Genomic DNA, 22,231 nt, shown 5'->3' on the forward strand with positions numbered 1-22,231 from the left:
AGACACGCTCATAGTCCTTCCTCAAGGCTTTCTACATGTCATCCCTACAATTCTCTCACAATTATTGTTAACTATGCTAAACAAAGAATGTAATACATCAGTTAATCCAATCTCTGTTCCAAGCAACCCTTCCCTTTACTGTGGACACCTGCCTTGGAGACAAAGATGCTGAGGACAGGTGGCAAACTTTGGAAAGCTGTCATCTTCTCTGTACACATACCTTGGCTTTGGCTTATGTATCAGTCATACTGCCTTTGCGTTTTAAGCCAGTGGGTGTCTGCTAATGTGTCTGATACCTGGCAAACATTTCCAGTGTGACAATGCCTAAATAACTCCCTATGCATTTATGTCAGCTATTTGGAATTTCAGACTTCAGAACCACACACATAAACAAGAAATCTCCTAAGTTTCAAGCCTGGGAAACTCATTGCTATAATGTTGCTCAGAATGCTCCTTGACAAGCTATATGTTTTCCAGTGATTCTAAAAAATAATGAAGAGAATGCCCTGTGAAGTTATGGGCTTTTCCTACACTTCAAGGCAATACACAATGGTGAGTTCATTAGGTTTCGTACACATCGTGAACATGAGATGATAAGAATCTTGTTTGTTTTCCTCCAACAGACAGACAACCATGGCTGTATTTCTAAAGTGGTAAAGACCAAGTTATTCCAGCTCAAGAGAATGGGATATCAGAATAAGCTCCATGTGGAGGCTAAGATTAAAGAGGAGGAGACAGGTATGTATCATTTGGGTCAAAGAGTTGTTTAAGCAAACCAGGAGAAAAGCAGCACAGGGACCTGTCAGGTAGGGGCAAAAGCAGGCTTCCAGTTCTAGAGTCCTAAAGCTTTCCTCCTTAGAGTCCAGGAACATTATTTGAATTGCTTATCTAGCAAAGGAAAGTTGACCAGAAGGAAGAGTAATTCTGGTCAGGCAAAGAAAAAGTAATTCTTGTGCTTCTTTCTACAGGAGTGGAATTGACTGGAACAAGCTTCTCTGAGATCACAACCACAATTAGTAAAATCACATTTGAGGAGACAGACTCCCGCTACAAACCTGGAATCCCTTTCTTTGGGCAGGTAGGGAAACTATAAGGAGTGGAATTTTATGAGTGCCATTCATGCTACTGAACCTGCTGGATGGATATGTATTCCCCTCTATGAAAGATGTAGACCTCAGTAAATCCTTGTGGGCCTCCTGTGCTCTGCAGGCTCTGTAGTAACACTACAACAGGTAAGAGCATAGATCTTATTCTTACCCGTCTGTCCTTGGGCTTCCTTTCTTAAAGCAAGTCAAAGTTCTGCTTCTCTGGTATCTTCTTGACCAAGAAGCCTAACAGCTGTGAGGACATGTCATCTCCATGCTCACTACTCTCACCTAGGGTTGGGAGGTAATAAAGATCCAAAGAAATCAGAAAGTTTGCAGCTGTCTGAAAAAGACTGGTGATGTACATGTAAAGTATAATGGAGAATTCCCTATCTGACATGGTCCCATGATTTGCCATGGACCTTTAGCCTCATGAAATATCAGTCTGATCATCTGGTAGGTATTGTTTTCCTTCTATACTGAATTGTTCTTACTCCTCCAGGTGAAACTCGAAGATGGGTCTGGTATTCCAATTGCCAATGAAACCATAACGATTTCTTTAAATGAAGGCCAGGCCACCAAATACACAACAAATGAAGAGGGCCGAGCGTGGTTTGCCCTGAACACTTCCACGTTTGACTTCAATTCTATTGGAATTAGAGTGAGTCCTGGGGACCAAGGAGATGACGAAGTGATCAGCAAGGCTAGAAGAAACTGATGTTTGTACTATATACGCAAAAGAACTTAGCTTCTCTTTCCAGTGTGGTGGAAATAGGCATAAAACAAACCCAGCTATTGTATTTAGCTCGTAGATACTGGATTTCTGCTTGGCTATTGCAGTATAGGGTTAGAAGGAATTTCAAGAGTTCATGTAGTCTATTCTTCTTCAAGAAATCACTAACTGTACCTAGACAAATCTGCCTCAGGTTAATCTATCCCATTTTAAAAACCTCCTATGGTAGAGATTCTACAACCTCTCTAAGTAAGCACTGATGGTGCTTTACTGTCTTTTCAGTTATGTGATTTCCCAGTTATCTCATCAAATACCCTTTGTAGCGGTTAGAGCAATCCACATCTCTTAGGGTTTAATTTAGCATTCTAAATCTCTGAGCCCTCCTCTTTCTTCCTTTTTTTTTAAAGCCATATAGAGAAAAAGAATATGAAACTTAAAAAATCTCTACCCATTGTGGAATACAATAATCTGTAATAAATAAGTATTTCTGAGCATCCTTTTGTTGCTGGAAAATGCAATGTGTGTGTAATATGCAAGTTTTCTAGTATCTCACAGTGGGAGAGAGTAGGTTCTAGATCTAAAATTATATTCTGTCTTCTCTTTATAATTCTCTTGCCTCAGGTTAAGATCTCTGAAATTATTCTACAATGTGTGTGAAATTTGCACAAAGTTACTACAATGTGTGTGAAATTTACACAAGTTTACAAGGCGAGTAGAAAACAAGAATTCCTAAGCATAGTGACAAAGATAAGGAAATGAGAGAATGCATGACATGCAAAATGCTGAAATAACATCCTTCCAAATGTAAAATATCTTCTCCTTGCTGTCATTGCTAATAAGACCTGTACTCTCTCACCTTCTGACCTTATGTTTGATTTAGGTTTTTTACTTCTCCAGGCAGATATTTTTCCTCCTTGTCCATTGCACCATAGCTTGATTTTGGCACTCTTAAACCCCCATATGAACAGTTGCATCTGTTCTTCACTACCATTAACAAAAATGAGAAGTATAAATCAACTTCTTTTCTTATTAAACTAACTTGAAATTAGGGTTGGATATTTTGGTAAAGAACTCTTGAGCTGATACTAACAGTAAATAAACAAATAGTGCAATACAGACTGTCTGAGCCAAACCCCAGCTTCTCTGTCAGAAAGATCATTCCTAATGACTTTCTGAGGATGCTCCCATTGCCTTGCATCTTCCAAACTTGTATTTTGTTTGTTTCTTTATTCCCCCCTGCCTTTTTTTTTTTTTTGTAGAGTGTCTGCTCTTTGTAGTCTGTCCACCTTTTAGTACAAGAAATAGCAAAACTTTAATATCAGGCCATGAAATTTGGCTCCAGTTGAACTCCTGTCATTGAGTAGCTATATAAATATTTTCTCCCTTTCCAGGCAACTCACAAAACACATCCCTACTGCTACGAGCGTTCCTGGGTTGTTCCACAATATATACATGGGTATCTCCAAGTAAAACGTTTTTACTCGCCCAGTAAGAGCTTCCTCAAAATTGAGCCCAAGTCTGAGACACTAAGCTGTGGCTCCACCACGGAGGTACGAGTGCACTATATCCTTACACCAGAGGCCACAGGAGAGAAGAAGAAAGTTGTCTTTTTCTACCTGGTAAGCTGGCACTTGCCAAACAATCATGTTGTCATTGGTAATTATAAGGGGCCACAGAGAAGGAAATTGTGGTTTTGGGCAGCAGACTTTAAATAGTTTCCCATCATCCTTAATATGTTCTTTTCCACAGAAAAAAAGAGGGCCTACATTAGATGCAGAAGAGGGGGGATGTCCCACTGCCCCTGGGGTGAACCCTGGGATTCCTCTGCAGACGGGGAGAGAGCAACTGTACAGGGGTGCAACCGGCAGACACAGCTCAGTTACTCCCCTGTCAGGTTCCCTGTCTTTAAGGTTTGGCTCATGTATAACCTCAATCACAGGGGAATATCTCCTTCTGTTAAGGTGATGGCCAAAGGAATCATTAAGCAAGCGGGAACAAACACTCTGGATTTGGACGATGAAAGTGGTGAGTGTATGACAGTGGCAGATACACAGGTTGCTTCTCTGGGGGTCCACATTTCCCTGTCCCCTAAAATAGTGTACATGTGGAGGCTTTGTTTTCTCTACTTTTATTTTGGACTTTGAATAGACTTTTCTCTAATTACATGTGCCAGTTCTCTTTCTTGTGATCACTGCATTCCTTAAGGCTCCAAAGCTCTTAGGATTTGCAGTTCGATGGTCTGATTATAGAAGCTGGACCAGAAGTCAGCATGCTTATGCAGTGGGAAGCAGAACTTGAACCAGGCCTTTTCAGTCAGACAATGAGGCTTACATATCTCTGTGGGCACAAATGCTTCCCACTTGGTTTCATCGTGGCTGGGATGAAGTTCAGCATGAGGTCGAACCTAGAAAATTACGTGCTCCGAGAACAGGTCCCTTAACTTTTTGCTTTTGTTTTGTTTGCTAGCCAGTGGGGTCTTCTTGATACAACTGCCTGTACAAGCTGACATTGCTCCCGTGGCCCAAGTTCTTGTCTACACCATTTCCCCCGGCAGGGAGGTTATCGCCGATTCAGTCAAGTTCAAAGTAGAAAGCTGTTTCAGCAATAAGGTAAGTGTTTACTTTTTCAGAGAGCAAACATTAAACTGATGTTTGGACATGTTCATTTATTTAGATTTTTTAATCATTGGAGAAGCTGCCTACCAGTTTTAGATAGATTCATTGCTTACTGTTTTGTGCTGACTTGGAGGAGATCAACTGGTGGTGAAAGGTCCTTAGAGAGACTACACAGCCAAAGCTCCTCTTCACAGCCAATCACATCCATGATCTCTCTACTGGCCCTGTGTCAGTAGAGTAAGAAAAAGGGAGGCCTCTTTTATGCCTTTAGTTATACTCAGCCCATATGTTCTGTTCCTTTTCCTGCAAATTTATTCCAGCCACAACGCGGCAGCCTGTGTGATCATGCAGTACAAGTAAAACACACATGCAGTCTCAATCCAAGAAGCAGAGTTAGTACTTTTTGGATCTTTTGTCTCCCCTACGTTTCATCCTCCCATTGTAATCTACAATAATCTCCAATCTACATATGAACAACAAACAGTGCTTCAGTTGCACCAGTAAGACTGAAGGAGGGCAGAAGAAAAAAGCCTTCTGTTAGCATGTGTGCCATGATTCCCCTATGATTCTCTGACATATTTCTCATGTAGAAGAGTAGCATGATATTTGAGCAGTCAGAGTAGAGAATAGAGAAGCCTCACAGATGCCCTGGAGGGCTTCATAATGGTAGACAGAACACTGCTAACTACAACTCCTTGCGCTGTTTGAAGCCAAGCTAAATGACTTCTTGAGAACAGGTGTCAATGTAGGAGCTTGGTCATCTGAAATGTATTCATATCTCAAAGGTCAATCTACACACTGTATCTAGGTCTCAGTGAAAGCTGAAAAATATCACATGATTTATCTGCTTCTCTTTTTTTTCAAAAGTTTCCTGGTTTCAGAGCTGGTATCAGTACAGCTGACACAAACTTTGGACCATATCTGTGCTACATGTTTTTCCTGTAGCAATTTTGTTGAGGTCCTTGTTCTGCCATTTCCTGAAGAATATTGCTTTTTTGTTCTCAGTGTTGTGAGACTGCCCTGGAAGAGGCAGGAGTATCAGCAGAAGGCCTAGTGTGTTTTGGTTAGGACACCAGGGACACTGGCAGCTTGTCCTACATTGTTAGGAAACCTTTTGCTCTAAGGAGACTTTGAAAGCTTTGGCAGGGAAGAATTTGTTCTGTGGAGGAGAGGGAAGATTTATGCAGAATAGACATCTTATTATGAAAGCATGTGAGATTGTGATGAAAAACAACTTCTGCTGGAAAACTGTTGTAGAGCAGGGTTTGTTAGGGTTTTTTAAAGTTAGAAGTTAGATTTTTGGGAAGGCACACTAGTCTGGCAGTGGGATGCACCCACCAGACCAGTTCTTCATAACCATTGCCAGACAGTAAATATTACAATACTTCTCCAAGACATCATGCCAAGTGAGCTCTCTGCAGGCCTGTTGTCCCTTCACATGAAGTATCTGAGTGCTGCACAGAGGCTGGACCTAGTTTAACACCATACCCAGCTGCCTAAACAGATCTAACCACTCTGTGGGATCATCTCATTGCATTCACAGTGGCCAGAACATCCTAAATTGCCTTTAAATTCACACGAGTAATCCTTATATTGAATGTGCTAAGGATTGTTAGTGTTGATTCTTCTGTCACTGCCGAAAGAAAACTCAGCTCTACAGCAGGAAAGAGAGGTGTGTGAGTGTGCATGCATGGGGGCATTTGTAAGGTTAGGACTGATGAACATAACTGAAGGGAAAAGTCTTGCAAGGCTGAGGGTATCTGAGACATAACTTTTCCTATGGTAACAGGTGGGCTTGAGCTTCTCTCCTTCTGAGGGCCTGCCTTCTTCTGACACTCACCTGCTGATAAGAGCCTCCCCGGACTCCTTCTGCGCTGTCCGTGCCGTGGACAAGAGTGTTCTCCTCATGAAGCCAGAAGCTGAACTGTCACCCAGCTCTGTAAGTGCTAAGTCTGTGCAGTACCTCAGGACCTGGTCAGAATACAAGTAGCCCAATGTTGGGATGAAAATTAGTGATCAATTATTCCTGCTAGTGCTGACACAGAAATATTCTGCCATGTTCATCATCTTCCTTTCAATGCACAAAAAGAACTGGGCAGCAGACATTTCTCAAGGATTGCATAACTGTAGGGAATTGGGAATCTCTTTCAGTTCAGTTCATCTGTAATTGGGAATCTCTTTCAATGGGGCTGCTTCTCTTGGCCAGAGCCAAAAACTATCTTATATTTAATAGTTTTTTGTTATTCTGTCTGGCTATTAATTTATTTTCTTTGAGTAGTATCTGAAAGTGTCAGAGAATTTACTCCCTTTATGCCAAGCAGGAAAAGGCAACCCCTGAACAGGGACAAAGAACTGCAGCTGGGCCTGCCAGATTATATAATTATTAATATACCTGATCCATAAGAACTAGACCAACATGTGCAAGAGGGAGTATCTTCAAATTTGGACTTCCAAATTTTCTGGGCTTCCGAATTCCTATTGCTCTCACCATGGAGAGGACCATGATTGTATGGATACATGTGCAGGTGTTGTGACAGTTATGGTGCTTGCACCCGTCTCCCTCAGCTGTGTTTTGTAACAGTAGGTATTGAAAATGCAACTTATTCTTTCTACCCAGGTGTATGATTTGCTTCCAGTGAAGGAATTACATGACTATAGCTATGGCTCACACATGAGCTTGGAGGATCCTTTAGAGGACTGTGTCCTTTTGAAGAACATAGTTGTGAATGGGATCACCTATTCTCCACTAGTGGATGTGAACGAAGAGGATACTTACAGCATCCTCAAGGTATGGCTCTCTCTGATCATTGAGGATTGGAGTGGGGATAGGACAGAGGATGCTTAAGTCTACTGTGGCGGCTGCAGTATAGCAAGGGAAGCGCTCATGAATCTGAACAGTAAGGCACTACCTTTTATCCAGAGGCAAGTTCAGTCATGAGTTTCACCTGTCTTGCCAGTTTTGTCCCTGTCTTGGAGAAAGAGAGATTCTGCCTATATTGTTTTTCCTTCTTACAGGAAAAACTTTAGTGTTGACTTGACACAAGGCTCTAACTGGAGACCTTGAAGTTAAATATTCGTGTGTCATTACAATTACCTCAAATAAATCAATTCACTCTTGAGCTGCATTGTAGCTCAGATGTCTTCTAGAGAAGAGATTTCATATCTACTCCCTGGCTCATCTTCACCACATAGCCAGAATAGAACTGGATAGGTGGATCTGTTTTTTGGTCTCTGAGCCTCCACTGAGGCACCCAGATTCAGGCTTGGGGCAGGGATCAGCTCAAATTCCAGACCATAGACAGTAGCAGGTTCTGCCTCTGAGATGATAAAATAACAATGCCAGATCTGTTGTGCAAATCTCAGCAAGAATCAGTAACAAAAATCATGTTTTCTTTTTTCCTTTTTCTTTTTTCTCTCTCATAGGAAATGGGTTTAAAGGTTTTTACGAATTCCAAGGTGAAGAAACCTTGGTATTGCAGCCCTAGGAATCCTATGTATCTAGAAGTCAGTCACTCAGTCGGTGGAGTTCTGCCTGAAATGCATGCACTCCGGACAAGCGGTAAAGGGCCAGCACCTTGCTATCACCTCTGTTCTGAGCAGGAATCTTGTCTGTATTTCAGGGTATTTCCCTCAAACAAAGGCTGTGTTTGTGCACTGAACCTTTGGAAGTAGTATTTTTGTGGTTGTTCCCAGATGCCAACTTCCTCATGAGTTCAGGACATGTCTCTTTTGCTGAACTATTGAAGCTTGCAGACTAACTTTGATAAATTTCTGTTGGAAGTCAGTAGGACAATATTTTTTTCCAGAGGCTCTGACAGAGCGCAGGATATTATTGTGCTGCTGCTTTCTCTATTTACTAGGATTTTACAGTAGACTTTGTTTCCTGGCTATTGCTTAAGGGGTCTCAAACACCATCTTCAGCCTGTCCTCACTGAGATGGGATGTCTTCTGACAAAACAAAACCAAATAAAATGGATGAGAAAAATTTTAGTGCCAAATACATAGGTTGCACTCCAGGGACTTAGAACCTTAAGAGGCAGTTGGCAGAAGCTTTGGCTGAAATGGATTTGCTCTATTTCTAAGAATTGTCTTAACTCTTACACTGAAGTTTTTTGGGAGGCAGAGTTAGTCATATAATCCCTTCAAAGTCTTAATTGGTGGTTTTATTAAGGTGAACATGCTGGAAAATCTGAGGGTTTTTGAGTTTTTTTGCTGGATAACTGATTCAGAGGCTTCCCTTGGTGCATTAACCTGCTCTTTTGTAGAGCTTTTTATCCATACACACCTCCAGCTTTTTATCCATACACAGCCAGTTTTAAAACAATTTCAGCTTATGACACAGGTTGCTAAATGGCAGGAGGGAGGCTTCTTAATTATTTTAACTTGCTAGCCGGTCTTACAGGACGGCGAAGGATATCATTCTAAGACAGTGTACCTGAAAGGGAAAGGGCTGCAGGCACACTAGGTCATAAATGGTTTTGTGCTTGAACATTCTTGCTTTAACCTCACATTATGAGTATTTCTGAAAACCAGTGGGAAATGCAGGAAGAATAGCCCTTGCTAATAAATCCTGTTCTTGATACTATTAGTACCAGTGCTCACTGCTCAGCAACTGTCTGCTGTCAGAACAGATTCTGATTACCACATAGATTGTCAGTTTCTCAAACTATAGGATCATGCTGGTGTAGATCTCTGTTGTTTGAAATTCATGTTAGCAGATTTCCTTTCCACCTCATCACATTCAGATCGTAGTGGAATGGCAGGTCCACTGTACAGCAGGTTAGCATCTCCTGAAGAGGTGACAGAGACAGTTCGGAAGTATTTCCCAGAAACTTGGATTTGGAGTATAGTACCTGTAAGGTGAGTAGCTTGTGTTGGTTCTCTCTTTTTTTTATTAAATGGGTTTTATAAAGTGCGAACATGAATCTCACGTGTTTTCTGTGCCTTTTCAGTCCCCCCAAAAATCTTTTATTGTTTGCAGAGATTACTTGGCAATCCACTGAGGTGGGATTACTTGCAACTGTGGTTAGGTTTGTCCAGACAGCGGCAGGGGGCTGGAAGGCGATAAATGGGAGTGGCCCTTCAATAAACATACTATGTCCCATCATTCACACAGGAAGTACTGTTTAGTAGGCTGGCAGGTATACATATAGTCTTGAAAATAGCATAAAGATCCACAATCTCTTCTTGCTCTCTGTCTGTCACCAGCTCAGAGGGAAATGCTGAGCTAGATGTGACCATCCCTGACACCATCACCGAATGGAAAGCCAATGCATTCTGCACCTCGACACATACTGGCTTTGGGATGTCCCCGACTGTGTCCCTCAGAGCCTTCCAGCCTTACTTTGTAGAGCTCACCCTGCCCTACTCTGTCGTGTATGGTGAGGCCTTCACGCTCAAAGCCACTGTTTTCAACTACCTGACAGCATGCATCAGGGTAAGGGATGTTTAAATCCTTCTGTGCACGTATGTGCCTTCATGTACACCTCTTTCCTTCACCTACTGTCAATCTCATCTCTGAGTAGCCTTATATCCCTTATCCCTAAAATTATTATAGCTTCCACATTCTCTGAATGCTAAAATCCACCATTCCAGTCCTTGGTACAAGACTACTGCTGATTCTTCCTAGCTCCCTGATGCTCCCACTGTCTCTTATGATGACCTCTCCCTGACTATGCCTCTCTCTACACCTCGCAGGTTAGTCTGACTCTAGCTCAATCTACTAATTTCATGGCTACCCCAGTGGAAAAGGAAGAAGAATCTTCCTGTCTCTGTGAGAATGGAAGAAAAACAGTGTCTTGGCTGGTGACTTCCAGATCTCTAGGTAAAAGTCTAAGGTCACTGACATGTCTTCAGGGAGGGATGAGGCTGGAGGTTGGGTGGAAGTAGAGGATCAGATTCTTTATAGCGCCTGTAGGGGGATGGATGTTAGTTGTTTCTGTTCTCTTTGTCAGGTGACACTGACCAGAGTGGGCTTCTAGAAATGTGTCTCTTGAAAGAGGAATGGGCTTACTGTATAAGAGGAATGTCTGGGCATTGGTACCCTATTCATAGTGGCACCTTACAGAGCCTTGCAGGCCTCTCTTCACTCTGTAGCAATATTTGGCCCTGAATCTGTTCCTTCAGGTGTTCAGCAGCATGAGATACACATTTGGCTATACATATGCCCTTTAAAAGAAACCATAGATTGCAATACAGATTAGCAGCCACTCTGCCCAAGGTGGGGAAAATATGCTAAATTGAAGCCTGGTAGAAAATCACCGATCAACCGCAAAGCTTTGATCTTGGTGGATATGCCAATTAGAACCAAACCTGGCTTCAAAACTCTGTCATGAACTCATTTTACTCATAAGCATAGTAATGAGAATCATCATCTTGTGTGCTGTCTGCTTTTTCGTTTCCTCTGGTAGATAATTAAGAAATTAACCTTTAAGCAAATGCATCTCCCAATGAAAATTCCTGCTCTCTTTGGCTAACCACCTTGCCAAGGAAAAGGGTTTCTCCATGCTGTGCTTCCAGTTCGGTATCTGGTTTTAGAAATACATCATTTCCTGGGAAATGCTGGGCAGCTGGCTGACTGGCTCACATGAAGTCACCCAGCAAGCAAAAGCTAGCAGACTCGTAGTGTCCAAGGTCACGTCTGGCAATATCACCAAACATTATAGCTATTGGGCAACAACTTCTGAAGCAAGAAACATCTCTGGCAGTAGGGATATTCTGCCAGCTAGGCCAGAGATCAGATGAACATCCTATGGGGCCCTCACCTTTTTCTTTCACTGATGCTGGTACATGCTGTGGTAGCAGCTATGGTGTGACAGTGGAACTGGTGGGTTCCACCGTTGTGGTGTCCTAGGTACTGGAAAAAAGGGCATGAAAACAGTCACTTGTCATGGCAGTGCAGTCCATCTGCCTCCAGATGGATCCTGATAGAGCTGTGTTCTTATGGAAAAGGAGCAGGGCCCTGCTACTATGGGAAATTCCCACCCATGGACCTGCAGTCTGAAATTTCCAGAACTGTCAATGACTCTGTCTCGCCTGCACTGCCTACCATAAGCACCCTGCATCTGCACCTCTTTCTTCCAGGGCAAGTGGAATTCTCAGTGAGTGCTGAGGCCCTGAAAGACCAACAGCCCTGTGGGAACATGATAGTGGAGACCCCTGAGAAAGGGCGGAAGGACACAGTGATCAGACAGCTGCTAGTGGAGGTATGTGTGTTGTGGCTGGGAATAACTGAGCTTTGCCATAGGCTAGAGCTTGCATTGTCTATCTGTGTGAAACAACAATCTCTGAGTTCTCGATGCAATGTGATGATCTGATTGACAGGGCTGCATAAAGACTGCAGCTTTGTAACACTGGGCAATGTGCCATTCCTAACGCTTTAAATGCCCTCCATTTCTCACTGAAACAGGATTCCTCCTCCAGTTCTTCCTTCCCTATATCTTCTATCTGTGACCTCCTATTGAAATAAATCCTCTTTACAGCTTCTCATTTTGCAGCACTGCTAGTTGAATAGCCAAGCAAACCACCTTCTAAACTGTCTGGTACCAGGATGAAGGTGAGGGGTTCAAAAACACCTATGTGAGTTAGATTCCTGAACAAAACTCCTCCCAAACCCCATCCCATGGGAAAGTGGCAAGATTTTACAGATTATTCTTTTCCTATGGAAAGGGCAGTTGTTGATATTATTATGTGGTACAGAATTAAATACTGCATGGCAGTACTGAATATTCTTTTTAGGAAAATGCTACTTTGCTATACTGATGTTGTATTCTGACAGATAGATGCAGTGTTCTTAATTTTTCTTTGTACCCTAAGATACTAGTGCTCTCACCTCTCTTTTTTTCCTCCATCCCACCCAAGCCTGAAGGAATTGAAAAGGAAACAGCCCATAACTATGTCCTCTGTGTAAAAGGTAAGGCATTCTCTCTCCTTTCTCTCCACTTGGCTCCTTTGTGGGGTGAAGGGTGGGATATCCTCCACCCTTCCTGGGGGAGGAAGGAAGTGCCGTCTCTACAGTCTTTCAGACAGGGTGATATTTCTAGATAACCAAGGTATATCTCCTGATTGCCTAGAAGCTAATGCAGAAATAGCTAGGATATGGATTGTAGGGATCAAGCCTAAGCACCAGGATATGACCTAGCTGGGCTTTAGCACAAGTGTTCCCATTTCTCCTCTCTTGTTCTCTGGCATTGGAGTTTTGTCTCTCTGGTTCTCGTCTTCCAGCTCCTTCGGGAAAAGCCTTAGAGATAAGATGTGTAACGCCTAGCAGTGGCTGTGGGTGTTTTCAGGCAGAGACTGCCTCATAGCTAGGGAAGATGAAGTGGGTGAAACAAGACATTTCTAGGAAGGGTTAAAGGAAAAAGGAAGCTTATTTGGTGTTTCAGTGGGGCCTCCTTCCTCATTGGGCAATTCTGGGTGCTGCATTAAAGCTGTTTGTGTTTTGTTTTCCTCTCAGGAGAGCCTGCAAAAGAGACGATTTCCCTATCACTTCCCTTAAATGTGGTACAAAACTCAGCCAGAGCATATTTCTCAGTGCTAGGTGAGTGAGCAACCTTGGAAGGATCTTTTGTGAGAAATGATATTGTACTATGTCTGCCTCACTGTCTGATAGTGTTGGCCTCCTACCTCACAGCTTTTTCTCCTGATTCTCAGTACATCTCCCTTATGTTTTCCATCACTTCTCTCACAAGGACCTTCCCTTCCAATTTTGCTTTTTCTTTCCCCTTTTCTAAATCTCTATCTGATTTTGGTTCTAAAGCTCAGTTACCAGAGCCTTAAACTTTCTCTCCTTTCTCTTCTTTTTTTCTGTTTTTTCTGTGTTTCATTAGAGGGTCTTTATCAATATAAAATTTATTTCTGTTCTTCTCTGTCTTCTTCTGCTTCTCTTGTTCTGTAACTCCCTCTGATTCTGCCAGCAAGGCCTGAGTTTTGCTAATCTGCCTGTGGTGTCTCCTTTTCCTTAGGGGACATCATGGGCACTGCCATGCGGAATCTGCATCAACTCCTTCGGATGCCATTTGGCTGTGGGGAGCAGAACATGGTCCTGTTTGCACCCAACATCTACATCCTGGACTATCTGAACAAGACAGAGCAGCTGAGCGAGGAGGTCAAGTCTAAGGCCATTGGATACTTAGTGAGCGGTGAGCAGGGACATGACTTTTGCTTCTGCTTTGGCTTTTTTTTTTGGTGGATCCTGCCTGGAGTGTTTCTGGCAATGTTTGCCAGTTATGCAGAGAGAACTTTTCCTTTGCTCAGGTGGTACCTGCTGAGGAGCCTCTTCCATGCTTTCCTTTTGTTATTTTCTGCTTAATTATCAAGGTATCCAATTATTGCATCTACTTTTCCGTGCTCCCTCATAGAGCTGCAATGCAGCGCACACTTGTTAGATGACCTGTTACGGTGGTTTGTCCGTGGTGATCAGTGTGCCTTGCCTTTTTTCTAAAGAAGATTCTTTCTCCTCATGCGGTAGAAGCTACTAGCAGTGATTGCAGGGGGCATGTATCAGTGCTGCCTATTGACTAGGGTAGAGCTGACTTTCTCCCTGCCCCTCCCTCCTTTGTCTTTGCTGATATGGCTTTTTTTTTTTTTCCCACATCCCTCATCAGACTTTCTCCGGCATCTGAATCTTGCTTTAACTTTATGTTGCAGGTTATCAGAGGCAGCTGAACTACAAGCACCCAGATGGCTCTTACAGCACCTTTGGACCACGTTATGGCCAACCAGGAAACACCTGGTGAGATTCAGTTTTGCCCATGCCTCCTCTACATATTCTTCCTTCTCACTTACACAGTTACAGTAAATGTTGCATGACAGTAAATGTGGAATGCAGTTCTAGGCTAGCAGGCTTTCTAGAGTGGCCACTCCAGAGTGCATATGGCCACAGTCACAGTCCACAGTCACCCTGTTGATGAAATAGGCTGCATGAGCCAGTTGTTTAGCTGAAGAACCTCTTCCCACCAGTAGCTTTGAAGACCATAATAGGCAAGGCAGAAATAGGAATTTGGAAAGAGGGGAGCACCAGTTTCACATGCCAACTAAAGGAGGCTGAAGAATTGCAGTGGCAGTTCTTCTAGACTAGAATCTGCTGAGAAAGTGTCCCCATATAAGTAGAAAGGATGATAATGATTATATATGTGTGTAGGAGAGTATATGCTGCCAGCTTTTACTGCATCAATATCTCCTGCAAAGCTTTGAGATGCTCCAGTATCTCCTTGCCTTGCATTATGAACTTTGGATATGGATAAAAACAAGCAAACATTCTGTTTGCTTGTGGTTTCTGAAGCAACACTTGTATCTTGACAGCACTTTAACTTCTCTCCACATATGTGGCTGTCTCTGTCATGGTGGCTTGTAGCAGCTCTAGCAAAGATTCTTTTAATCTGTTCTTCCTTATTCACAGTTTTACTGAAACATCTGGGGAGTTCTGAGAAATCCATGAGATGGATTGCCAATGCAGCAGTGCTGCCAGCATACCATGAGCTTCCAGAGATTAAATTCTTCTTCCCTGCCATTTTGACTTTTATTGTTATGTGGAGTTAACTGACATGCAATTATCTGCTGTTTTTCCAGAGAGATTTGTTTAGGTATAGATTAGTGCTTATTGTCCTCTTAATTGTAAGTTCAGCACAGAAGGATCACAGAGTTTTATGAGTGAAGGGAGTGAGAAGATATCAGGGAAAGAAATGGACATGTTTTTTGAAGTGAAGATATAATATACTTGTAGCACAACGCATCAACCTTTGGCTCTCCAGGCCTTCTTGTCTCACTCCAGGCAGGTGATGCCTGTGCCTTTTCAGCTGAGATGCATATGGGATATGGTCAGGCACTCCCACTGCTCTCTGTCCTTATAGGCTCACGGCCTTTGTCCTCAAGTCCTTTGCCCAAGCCCGGGCTTACATCTTCATAGATGAGAAGCACATCCAGGATGCCTTGGTCTGGCTCTCTTACAAACAGCGTGAGAACGGATGTTTCCGCAGCTCTGGGACACTCCTGAACAATGCCATGAAGGTAATGTGTCTTCCTGACTGGCTTCACCTGAGCTTTGTGAGGTTGGAACTTTCCAGTAAGTCAGATGGGTCAAGCTGATCTTCTTGATCACATAGGGATCACTGTTGCCATCAACAGCGAAGGAGTCAGAGGCCACCCTGTATGCAAGTCATGATAGGCAAACCCAAAGTACATAAATGGCATTGATACCTTCACGTGATCTTCAGGGGAAAGGAGATGATCTAAGGGTCTATGATGCAGGGAGCTTCCATAGTCTATAATGCAGGGACCATTCCAATAGAAATGGGAGAAGAGACTGAAGAAGAGAAGCTATGTGGCATCAACATACACCATTTTGGTTCCCCACAGGGTGGAGTGGACAACGAGGTCACGCTGACAGCCTACATCACTATTGCACTGCTGGAGATTCCCCTGCCTGTAACTGTACGTGACTGATCCCTAGCCTGAGACGCTCTGTGCTGGTACAGTACTGGCCAGTACCTGTTCCATATAAGAATGTTGAGGTGGTTACTGAGCCCTGTGGTATGAACTATATGTGATGTCACTTTTGGCATCCCTGGAAATGATAGTATTGTGCTTGTTCCTACATGTCATTCTGACAGATCTTTCGCTAGTATGCTAGGGAGCAGTGGGCGCAAGCCTCCTATTTCTGCGTTGCATTCCAAACACTAGTTGTCTCTTCCCAGCACTCCGTGGTGCGTAATGCTCTGTTCTGCCTGGAGATGGCAACGAATGAGAAAGAAAGCCATGTGTACACCAAGGCACTGCTGGCATATGCCTTTGCCCTGGCCAGAAAGGAGGAGAAGCGAAAGGAGGTGCTTGGCTCACTTAAAGAAGAAGCAGTGAAAAAGGGTGAGTGCCCCTGCTGAGAAATCTCTTTCTTCCAACCCACTGGCCTCACACTCCATTGATGAAATGACTTCTGTGGGAGATGAAAGCTCTTAAAGAGATAAAATACTTGTGGAAAGGCACAAGTCAAGCTGTGTATCATGCTAAATGGTTACATTTTTGAAAAACCTTTTCAGTCCTACAACTGTGAGGAAGGTGATCATGAGATACTATGCATTATGCCCATCTCTTCTGAAAAAGAAGGGTAGCTCTGCTAGCATCTCACCTCAGTCAGGCCCTCTTGTTGCACCAGGCACTGCTTAGCAAATGAGCACTCCTTCCAGTGGCCCTGTTCAACACAGAACAAGTTTATTTTGCAAAGCACAAGAGGAAATACATCAGAGAAGAGCTGCATGGACTGAGGGAGAAAACCATTACTTAGATCATTTCAGAGGTCCTGATTTAAGCTCTGAGTGTTCTCTGAGTGTCAGGAGAATCAGGTTGTCTGGTAAAATCAGGTCGGACAGTCTGTTTAGTGTAAGTGTTGAGTGGCATGGTGTGAAGGAAATATCAACATTGCTTTTTGTCTTTTCTCCACACTTCCTGTGTCTTGTGTAGATGGGTCTGTTCATTGGCAGAGGCCTGGAAAAGAGCCAGAGGTTGATCTCCCATACTATCGCTACCAAGCTCCCTCTGCTGAAGTGGAGATGACAGCCTATGTGCTCCTTGCTTACCTGACCTCACAGCCAGCACCTTCTCAGGATGATCTATCATTTGCATCACTTATTGCAAAGTGGGTCATCAGTCAGCAGAATCCCAATGGAGGCTTCTCCTCCACCCAGGTAAGCTGTTTCCCTCCTGCAGCCTCATACATCAATGTCAGAAGATACAAAGCATGCTAGACCAAGGTGGGAGCTTGGTAAAGTATGCCAGGGTGGCATACCTTTCTCTCCTTGTCAAACATACCATGATTACCAATTTTCAAGAGGCTAGAAGCTAGTTTACCAAGAAGCACTTCCGGAAATGACTGATATTTCCAGAAATGACCTGGCTTTCTTGGAGCGGTGGGGTGGAAAGGCAGAGAGGAATCTGTTTCTATGCCTTTAGAGGGAACTCCACTGCAGTTTGTTTGTGCTACAAAGTTGTTATTTCACCCTAGATGTTAGTGGAGTGTGAGTGAAGGTTGCAGAATGAACAGAGTGGAAACATGCAAAAGCTGATCTTCCTGTCTCTCTTTCCTACTTACAACTGAAGAAAGACAAAAATTGAGAGGAGGGTACATGCTGACAGCAAAAGACAGGCCTACAGAATGGCTAACTGTGTTCCCCTGTGCATTGTCACCAACTTCTTGCAGGACACTGTGCTGGCTCTCCAAGCCCTGTCGCTCTATGGAGCTATCACCTATGCTAAGAGTGGAACATCTTCCAAAGTGACCCTCCGATCTGGAGAGGGCTTCCAACAAAGCTTCCAAGTTGATCCCACAAACCGACTGCTGCTCCAGCGCGTGTCACTGCCCGCAGTACCTGGGGAGTACAGCATAGAGGTGTCTGGTGAAGGATGCGTCTACCTGCAGGTGAGGGTGATGGGAGCCAGTGCTCTCCTATTCCATGTGCTATGAGGGAAGCCCATTTCCAGACAGAAGTTCAAGAGACGGCAGAAGAGAAAGAAAAGAGAGGAGTGAGAGAAGGCTCTAGGGAGAGGGAAGAGAAGAAGAGCAGAGATATGTGGAAGTGAAAAAGTAGGAAGGACAGAGGGGAAAAATGGGCAGTATGGAGCAGCTGCAGGAATGGGCTAGGTGGGAAAGGCTAGGCAAGGAGAAGGTGGTCTCTCTCATACATGAGCATGCACCTGCTCACACTGCTACTGTCTCTCCCCTAGACAAGCTTGAGGTACAATGTGCAGCCCTTGCAAGAGAATGCACCCTTCATGCTCCAGGTGCATACAGTCCCAGAGACATGTGATGATTTGAAGGCTCACAAGATCTTTGACATAGCCATAAATGTCAGGTAAGTCCATGTTTGGCTCGGAGATTCTTTGAGAAGCAAGGGAGCTGGAGAAGGTCTGGTGGCCCAGGGTGAGTCACCTGAAAGCCCCATATGGACCTTCCCAGTTTCCTGGGAAAGTAGCAACTGGTCTGGGTAGACAAGCTGTGGAGGAAGATGGGGTTGTCTAGTGCTGATGGGGCTGTGTGGGGAGCCTAGGTCTTGGCAAATATGGGGATGCATGGATGACTGGAGGGCACTGAGGGAGCTGAAGAAGGTGCTGGACTTCTAGGTAGCAGAGGGATGTCAAGTTGTATGGAAAAGGTGGAAGTGCTCAGCTTTGACTCAAGGTGCCCTAAAGCTTTGTTGCTTGGTTCCTTAGTTACACTGGGGCACGCAATGTCTCCAACATGGTGATTGTTGACGTGAAGATGCTGTCAGGATTCATACCTGTGAAGTCCTCAGTGAGGAAGGTATAAGCCTGTGTGATGTTTTTTCTCTGAATGAATATTCCCCTTACCTTCTTTCACTCAAGAAACATAGAACTTCTTGTGTTTTTCTTTTGTTTGTTTTTCCTAAGACAAATTCTAAGAGTCTGGATGAGACTAGGCCACAGCAGGACTGGTTGTCTTCTTGACCTTGCCACCATTCCTTGCACATTTACACTGTGCAGAGGTTCTCCTTCCACACCTGGTTCAAGGCTGGCGCAAGGAGAGGAAATGTTTAATGCAGGAAAAATATATTTGTATTGGTGATGGGCATCCCAGCATTAAATGTGTCCAGATACCTCACTAAAACTATTAGCTGTGTATGTCATACCCAACAGCTGGTTTTGTTTTCCATCTACCTGTAGGCCATTAGCTTGTAAGTTTTTCAGGCCTTAGGTACTTGTGTAAGATGCTGAGGAAATGAGTGGTCTCTAAAACAAAGGTTACTTGCTAAGAAACTGCAGAACTAGCAAGCAAAAAAAGACTCTCTTTTCATTGACTCCATCTATCACGGTGTTTGTGCCAATGCTCAGATAACTATTATAACCAGGCTGTACTTGATGAAGAGAAGGTCCAGGCACTATAGTACTGAGAGGTGCACCAAGAAGGAAGTTTCATATTTCCCAGTTAACTTAGTTGATTTCCCCATTACCCCCATGTCTCTATATAAAATGTCCCGTCCACAAAGCTCTGCAAGGGGTACAGAGAGACCACCCTCAACTCAATAACATCTTTCTCTTCTTTCTTCAGTTGGAAGGCAACCAGCTTATTGAGCGCACAGAATTGAGTACCAATCATGTACTGGTGTATCTGGAGAAGGTGAGTATCTGTCTAGGAAATGTAATCACATACCTTGCAACACCTGCCTGCTTGGAGCAGAAGATCTAGGCCAAACAGATCCCAAGCACCTACCAAGGATAAGAATGAATCTCACACTGAGTTTTCCCCCTCTTAACATCATTGATGCTTTCCCCCAAACCATTGTCATGCTTTCTCTCTGACCATGCACACAGATCAGGCTCTGACCTGGCTCCCCAACCAGAGGCTCCCCCAGTGTGGGGAAAGGCTCAGGGCTTCCCCACATCCCTCATCCAGGCCTGCAGCCCTATTCACACTCCTGGGCCAGGGATGCTGGTGACAGGGAAGAGGGAGGGGACCTGGATGAAAAGGTAGTGAGGAAATATGGGGCAGATGCAGAACTGACCATGAGTCTCCACCTCTCCCTTTCCCCAGCTGAGCAACAAAACCCTGAGCTTCTCCTTCACAGTGGAGCGGGACATCCATGTTCAGGGCCTAAAGCCAGCTCAGGTGAAGGTCTATGACTACTACGAGACAGGTGAGTGCTGGTGGGGGGAGGGTACCCACTAGTGTGAGTCCTCAACATAGGCCATGATGAGATAACACGGAAGCTTTTGAGACAACTGCCCCTGGCCTCAAGTTCCCCATCATCCTCAGCCTTTCCCAGCCCTGCCTCAGCAGTGCTTTTGGAGAGTAGAGGGCCTCTTGGACTCTGCCAGCCTTCAATCTCACAGTGCTAACAGCATAGATGGATGGAGGCAACTGTCTCTCTCCTTTCTGTTCTTGTCCAGACAGAGCCCTGCAACAACAACGGGGTACAGGTTTGGGCAGTGAGGATTTTATCTTCATCCCCCCATGTCTATCCCCACCTGTGAGAGCCACCATGCAGCTATCCCACCTGAGGGAGAAGGGGAAGGCTGTGAGGTCCTAGGAAGGTGGCCATCCTCTCCAGAAAGGAACCAGGCCCTGTGGCAGGCCGAGTGATGTTGGGAGGAATCCTGTGTTCAGATCCTGCTGCAGACTGCAAATGTGCATGTGCCTCCAGGGCAGATGCTACATCTTCTTTGGGGATCTCTTTTCCCAGCTGCTGGGTCAGGGTGACAGAGACAGAGACCCTCTGTGTGTTTGAGACAAGGCATTTGGGCAGGCCTTGGGAATAAGACAGAGACCTGCTGGGGCTGTCTGTGCAGAGTCATGCTGCCTTGCTGCCACAGTGTCCAGATGGGGCTGTGACCTGTGACTCCCTCTGCCCAGGATCTCTGCAGGGAAGTCAGGGATGGTGCTGTCTGCTGTGGGACATGGGAGATGTGTCTCTCTGGAAGCCCTCTGCCATGAATGCTGAGGCGGTCTGACAACTCTGCTTTCTCCCTTTCCTTGTGTCTTCCAGATGAATTTGCTGTTGAGGAATACAATGCTCCTTGCACCACAGGTAGAGTGCATAGAAACAACTGAGGTGTTCCAGCAAGGGCTATCACATCTTAATTGTGTAAGGGTCTGTGCAGACCTTAGACTTCCTCAGCCTGAGTCAAATCTCAAGACTTGGTTTCACCATGCCTGGAGCAATCTCTCAGCACATCTCAGTGCAAAGAGGGAAATTAACTTCATCTCTCCATGCGTTATAAAAAATTAGATACAACTTTCTTTTGTCTTGCTCAGGCTGGCAATCCCAATGGTAGTTCCTTCATGCACACAGAACTCTTTGTTTTTTCCTGCGTGTGTATGTGTCACATGGTACAAATAAAATTGAACTCTTCCTTGTGACTGAATGTAACACTCAGCCTTTAGGATTTTGCCCTTTTCTTGTCCACTTTCACTCATGTTGCAGACACAGAATCATCTTGAACCACCATATCCCAAGCATAAGCATCTTGGTGCAATACTAAGATTATTTACTTCTTCAGTGAGGGACTTTCAAACTCTGCCCTAAGTAATTTTTGCTGTGTTGGGTAATCCAGATGTTGAGGGAGGATGTGTACTGGGTTAGCTCATGTCTGTGCTTCCCCTCCCCTCTCAGTAGCCTGGATATCTTGAAAGTGTCCAGTCAACACCATTGTGATATGTCTCTGCAACCAGGCATTTTTAAAGGAAGTAGATCCTCAGATTTTAACAGGTCTTGAACATATGTAACTTGAAAGAAGGGGTCACCTGAATATAGGGAAGATGACCAGGGCTCTGAACACTGCTTCTCAGGAACCCTCTCTCATTGTGTCCTTATCCTCACTCCAGCCAAGGCTGAGCAGGGAAATGCCTGAAGAAAAATCTTATCTGAACCTCCTGGATTAGCTGTCTGACCTCCGTGCCTAAAGGACCCTCTTGGTAAGGTGGTCTATTGCAGTATTGGAGAAGGACACCTCAACACTAGAATAAGCAATATTATAAATAAATTAAGTCTTGATTCTCATCAGCTGCCTCTAGTCTTGTTTTTTTTTTTTTATTGTTTTTGTTAAGGCTTTTGGTGAGCCTTGTCCCTCTTCCCATCTACAGATAAGACTGTGAAATGGTCTGAGGTTTAGATCCAGAGCCATCCATGGCAAGCAGATTTTTGACAAATCCTCAGGAACATTGGAAGACAGACAGCTTTCACAGTTGGGAAGGTTCAGCTACATATTTGCCAGTTCTCCAAGAGAAAAAATCCTGCCTGAAGACTTGGCGCCTTGTCTTTAAATGTGAGATAATCCTTGGACATAAATGTGTC

General features: G+C 44.2%; 1 protein-coding gene across 1 annotated transcript in view; it reads left to right on the forward strand.

The window, feature by feature from the left end:
* Positions 1-21,937, forward strand: part of A2M (alpha-2-macroglobulin) — a 30,097-nt gene extending 8,160 nt beyond the window's left edge. Inside the window, exons 9-36 of the mRNA XM_088531346.1 lie at positions 624-738; positions 969-1,078; positions 1,588-1,746; positions 3,210-3,437; positions 3,780-3,843; positions 4,285-4,427; positions 6,223-6,372; positions 7,051-7,221; positions 7,857-7,992; positions 9,179-9,293; positions 9,642-9,870; positions 10,131-10,257; positions 11,517-11,638; positions 12,294-12,345; positions 12,889-12,972; positions 13,397-13,573; positions 14,082-14,166; positions 15,284-15,440; positions 15,789-15,863; positions 16,127-16,292; positions 16,887-17,110; positions 17,623-17,841; positions 18,147-18,274; positions 18,633-18,723; positions 19,489-19,557; positions 19,972-20,074; positions 20,924-20,965; positions 21,763-21,937. Coding sequence (XP_088387472.1) covers positions 624-738; positions 969-1,078; positions 1,588-1,746; positions 3,210-3,437; positions 3,780-3,843; positions 4,285-4,427; positions 6,223-6,372; positions 7,051-7,221; positions 7,857-7,992; positions 9,179-9,293; positions 9,642-9,870; positions 10,131-10,257; positions 11,517-11,638; positions 12,294-12,345; positions 12,889-12,972; positions 13,397-13,573; positions 14,082-14,166; positions 15,284-15,440; positions 15,789-15,863; positions 16,127-16,292; positions 16,887-17,110; positions 17,623-17,841; positions 18,147-18,274; positions 18,633-18,723; positions 19,489-19,557; positions 19,972-20,074; positions 20,924-20,965; positions 21,763-21,788 — 3,567 coding nt within the window. The 3' untranslated portion in view covers positions 21,789-21,937. The remainder of the gene's footprint in view (positions 1-623; positions 739-968; positions 1,079-1,587; positions 1,747-3,209; positions 3,438-3,779; positions 3,844-4,284; positions 4,428-6,222; positions 6,373-7,050; positions 7,222-7,856; positions 7,993-9,178; positions 9,294-9,641; positions 9,871-10,130; positions 10,258-11,516; positions 11,639-12,293; positions 12,346-12,888; positions 12,973-13,396; positions 13,574-14,081; positions 14,167-15,283; positions 15,441-15,788; positions 15,864-16,126; positions 16,293-16,886; positions 17,111-17,622; positions 17,842-18,146; positions 18,275-18,632; positions 18,724-19,488; positions 19,558-19,971; positions 20,075-20,923; positions 20,966-21,762) is intronic.
* Positions 21,938-22,231: the final 294 nt, after the last annotated feature.

The sequence above is a fragment of the Tinamus guttatus genome, unplaced genomic scaffold, assembly GCF_059628265.1.
Source record: "Tinamus guttatus ecotype Peru unplaced genomic scaffold, ASM5962826v1 Tinamus_guttatus_pri_ptg000408l, whole genome shotgun sequence".
NCBI lineage: Eukaryota > Metazoa > Chordata > Aves > Tinamiformes > Tinamidae > Tinamus > Tinamus guttatus.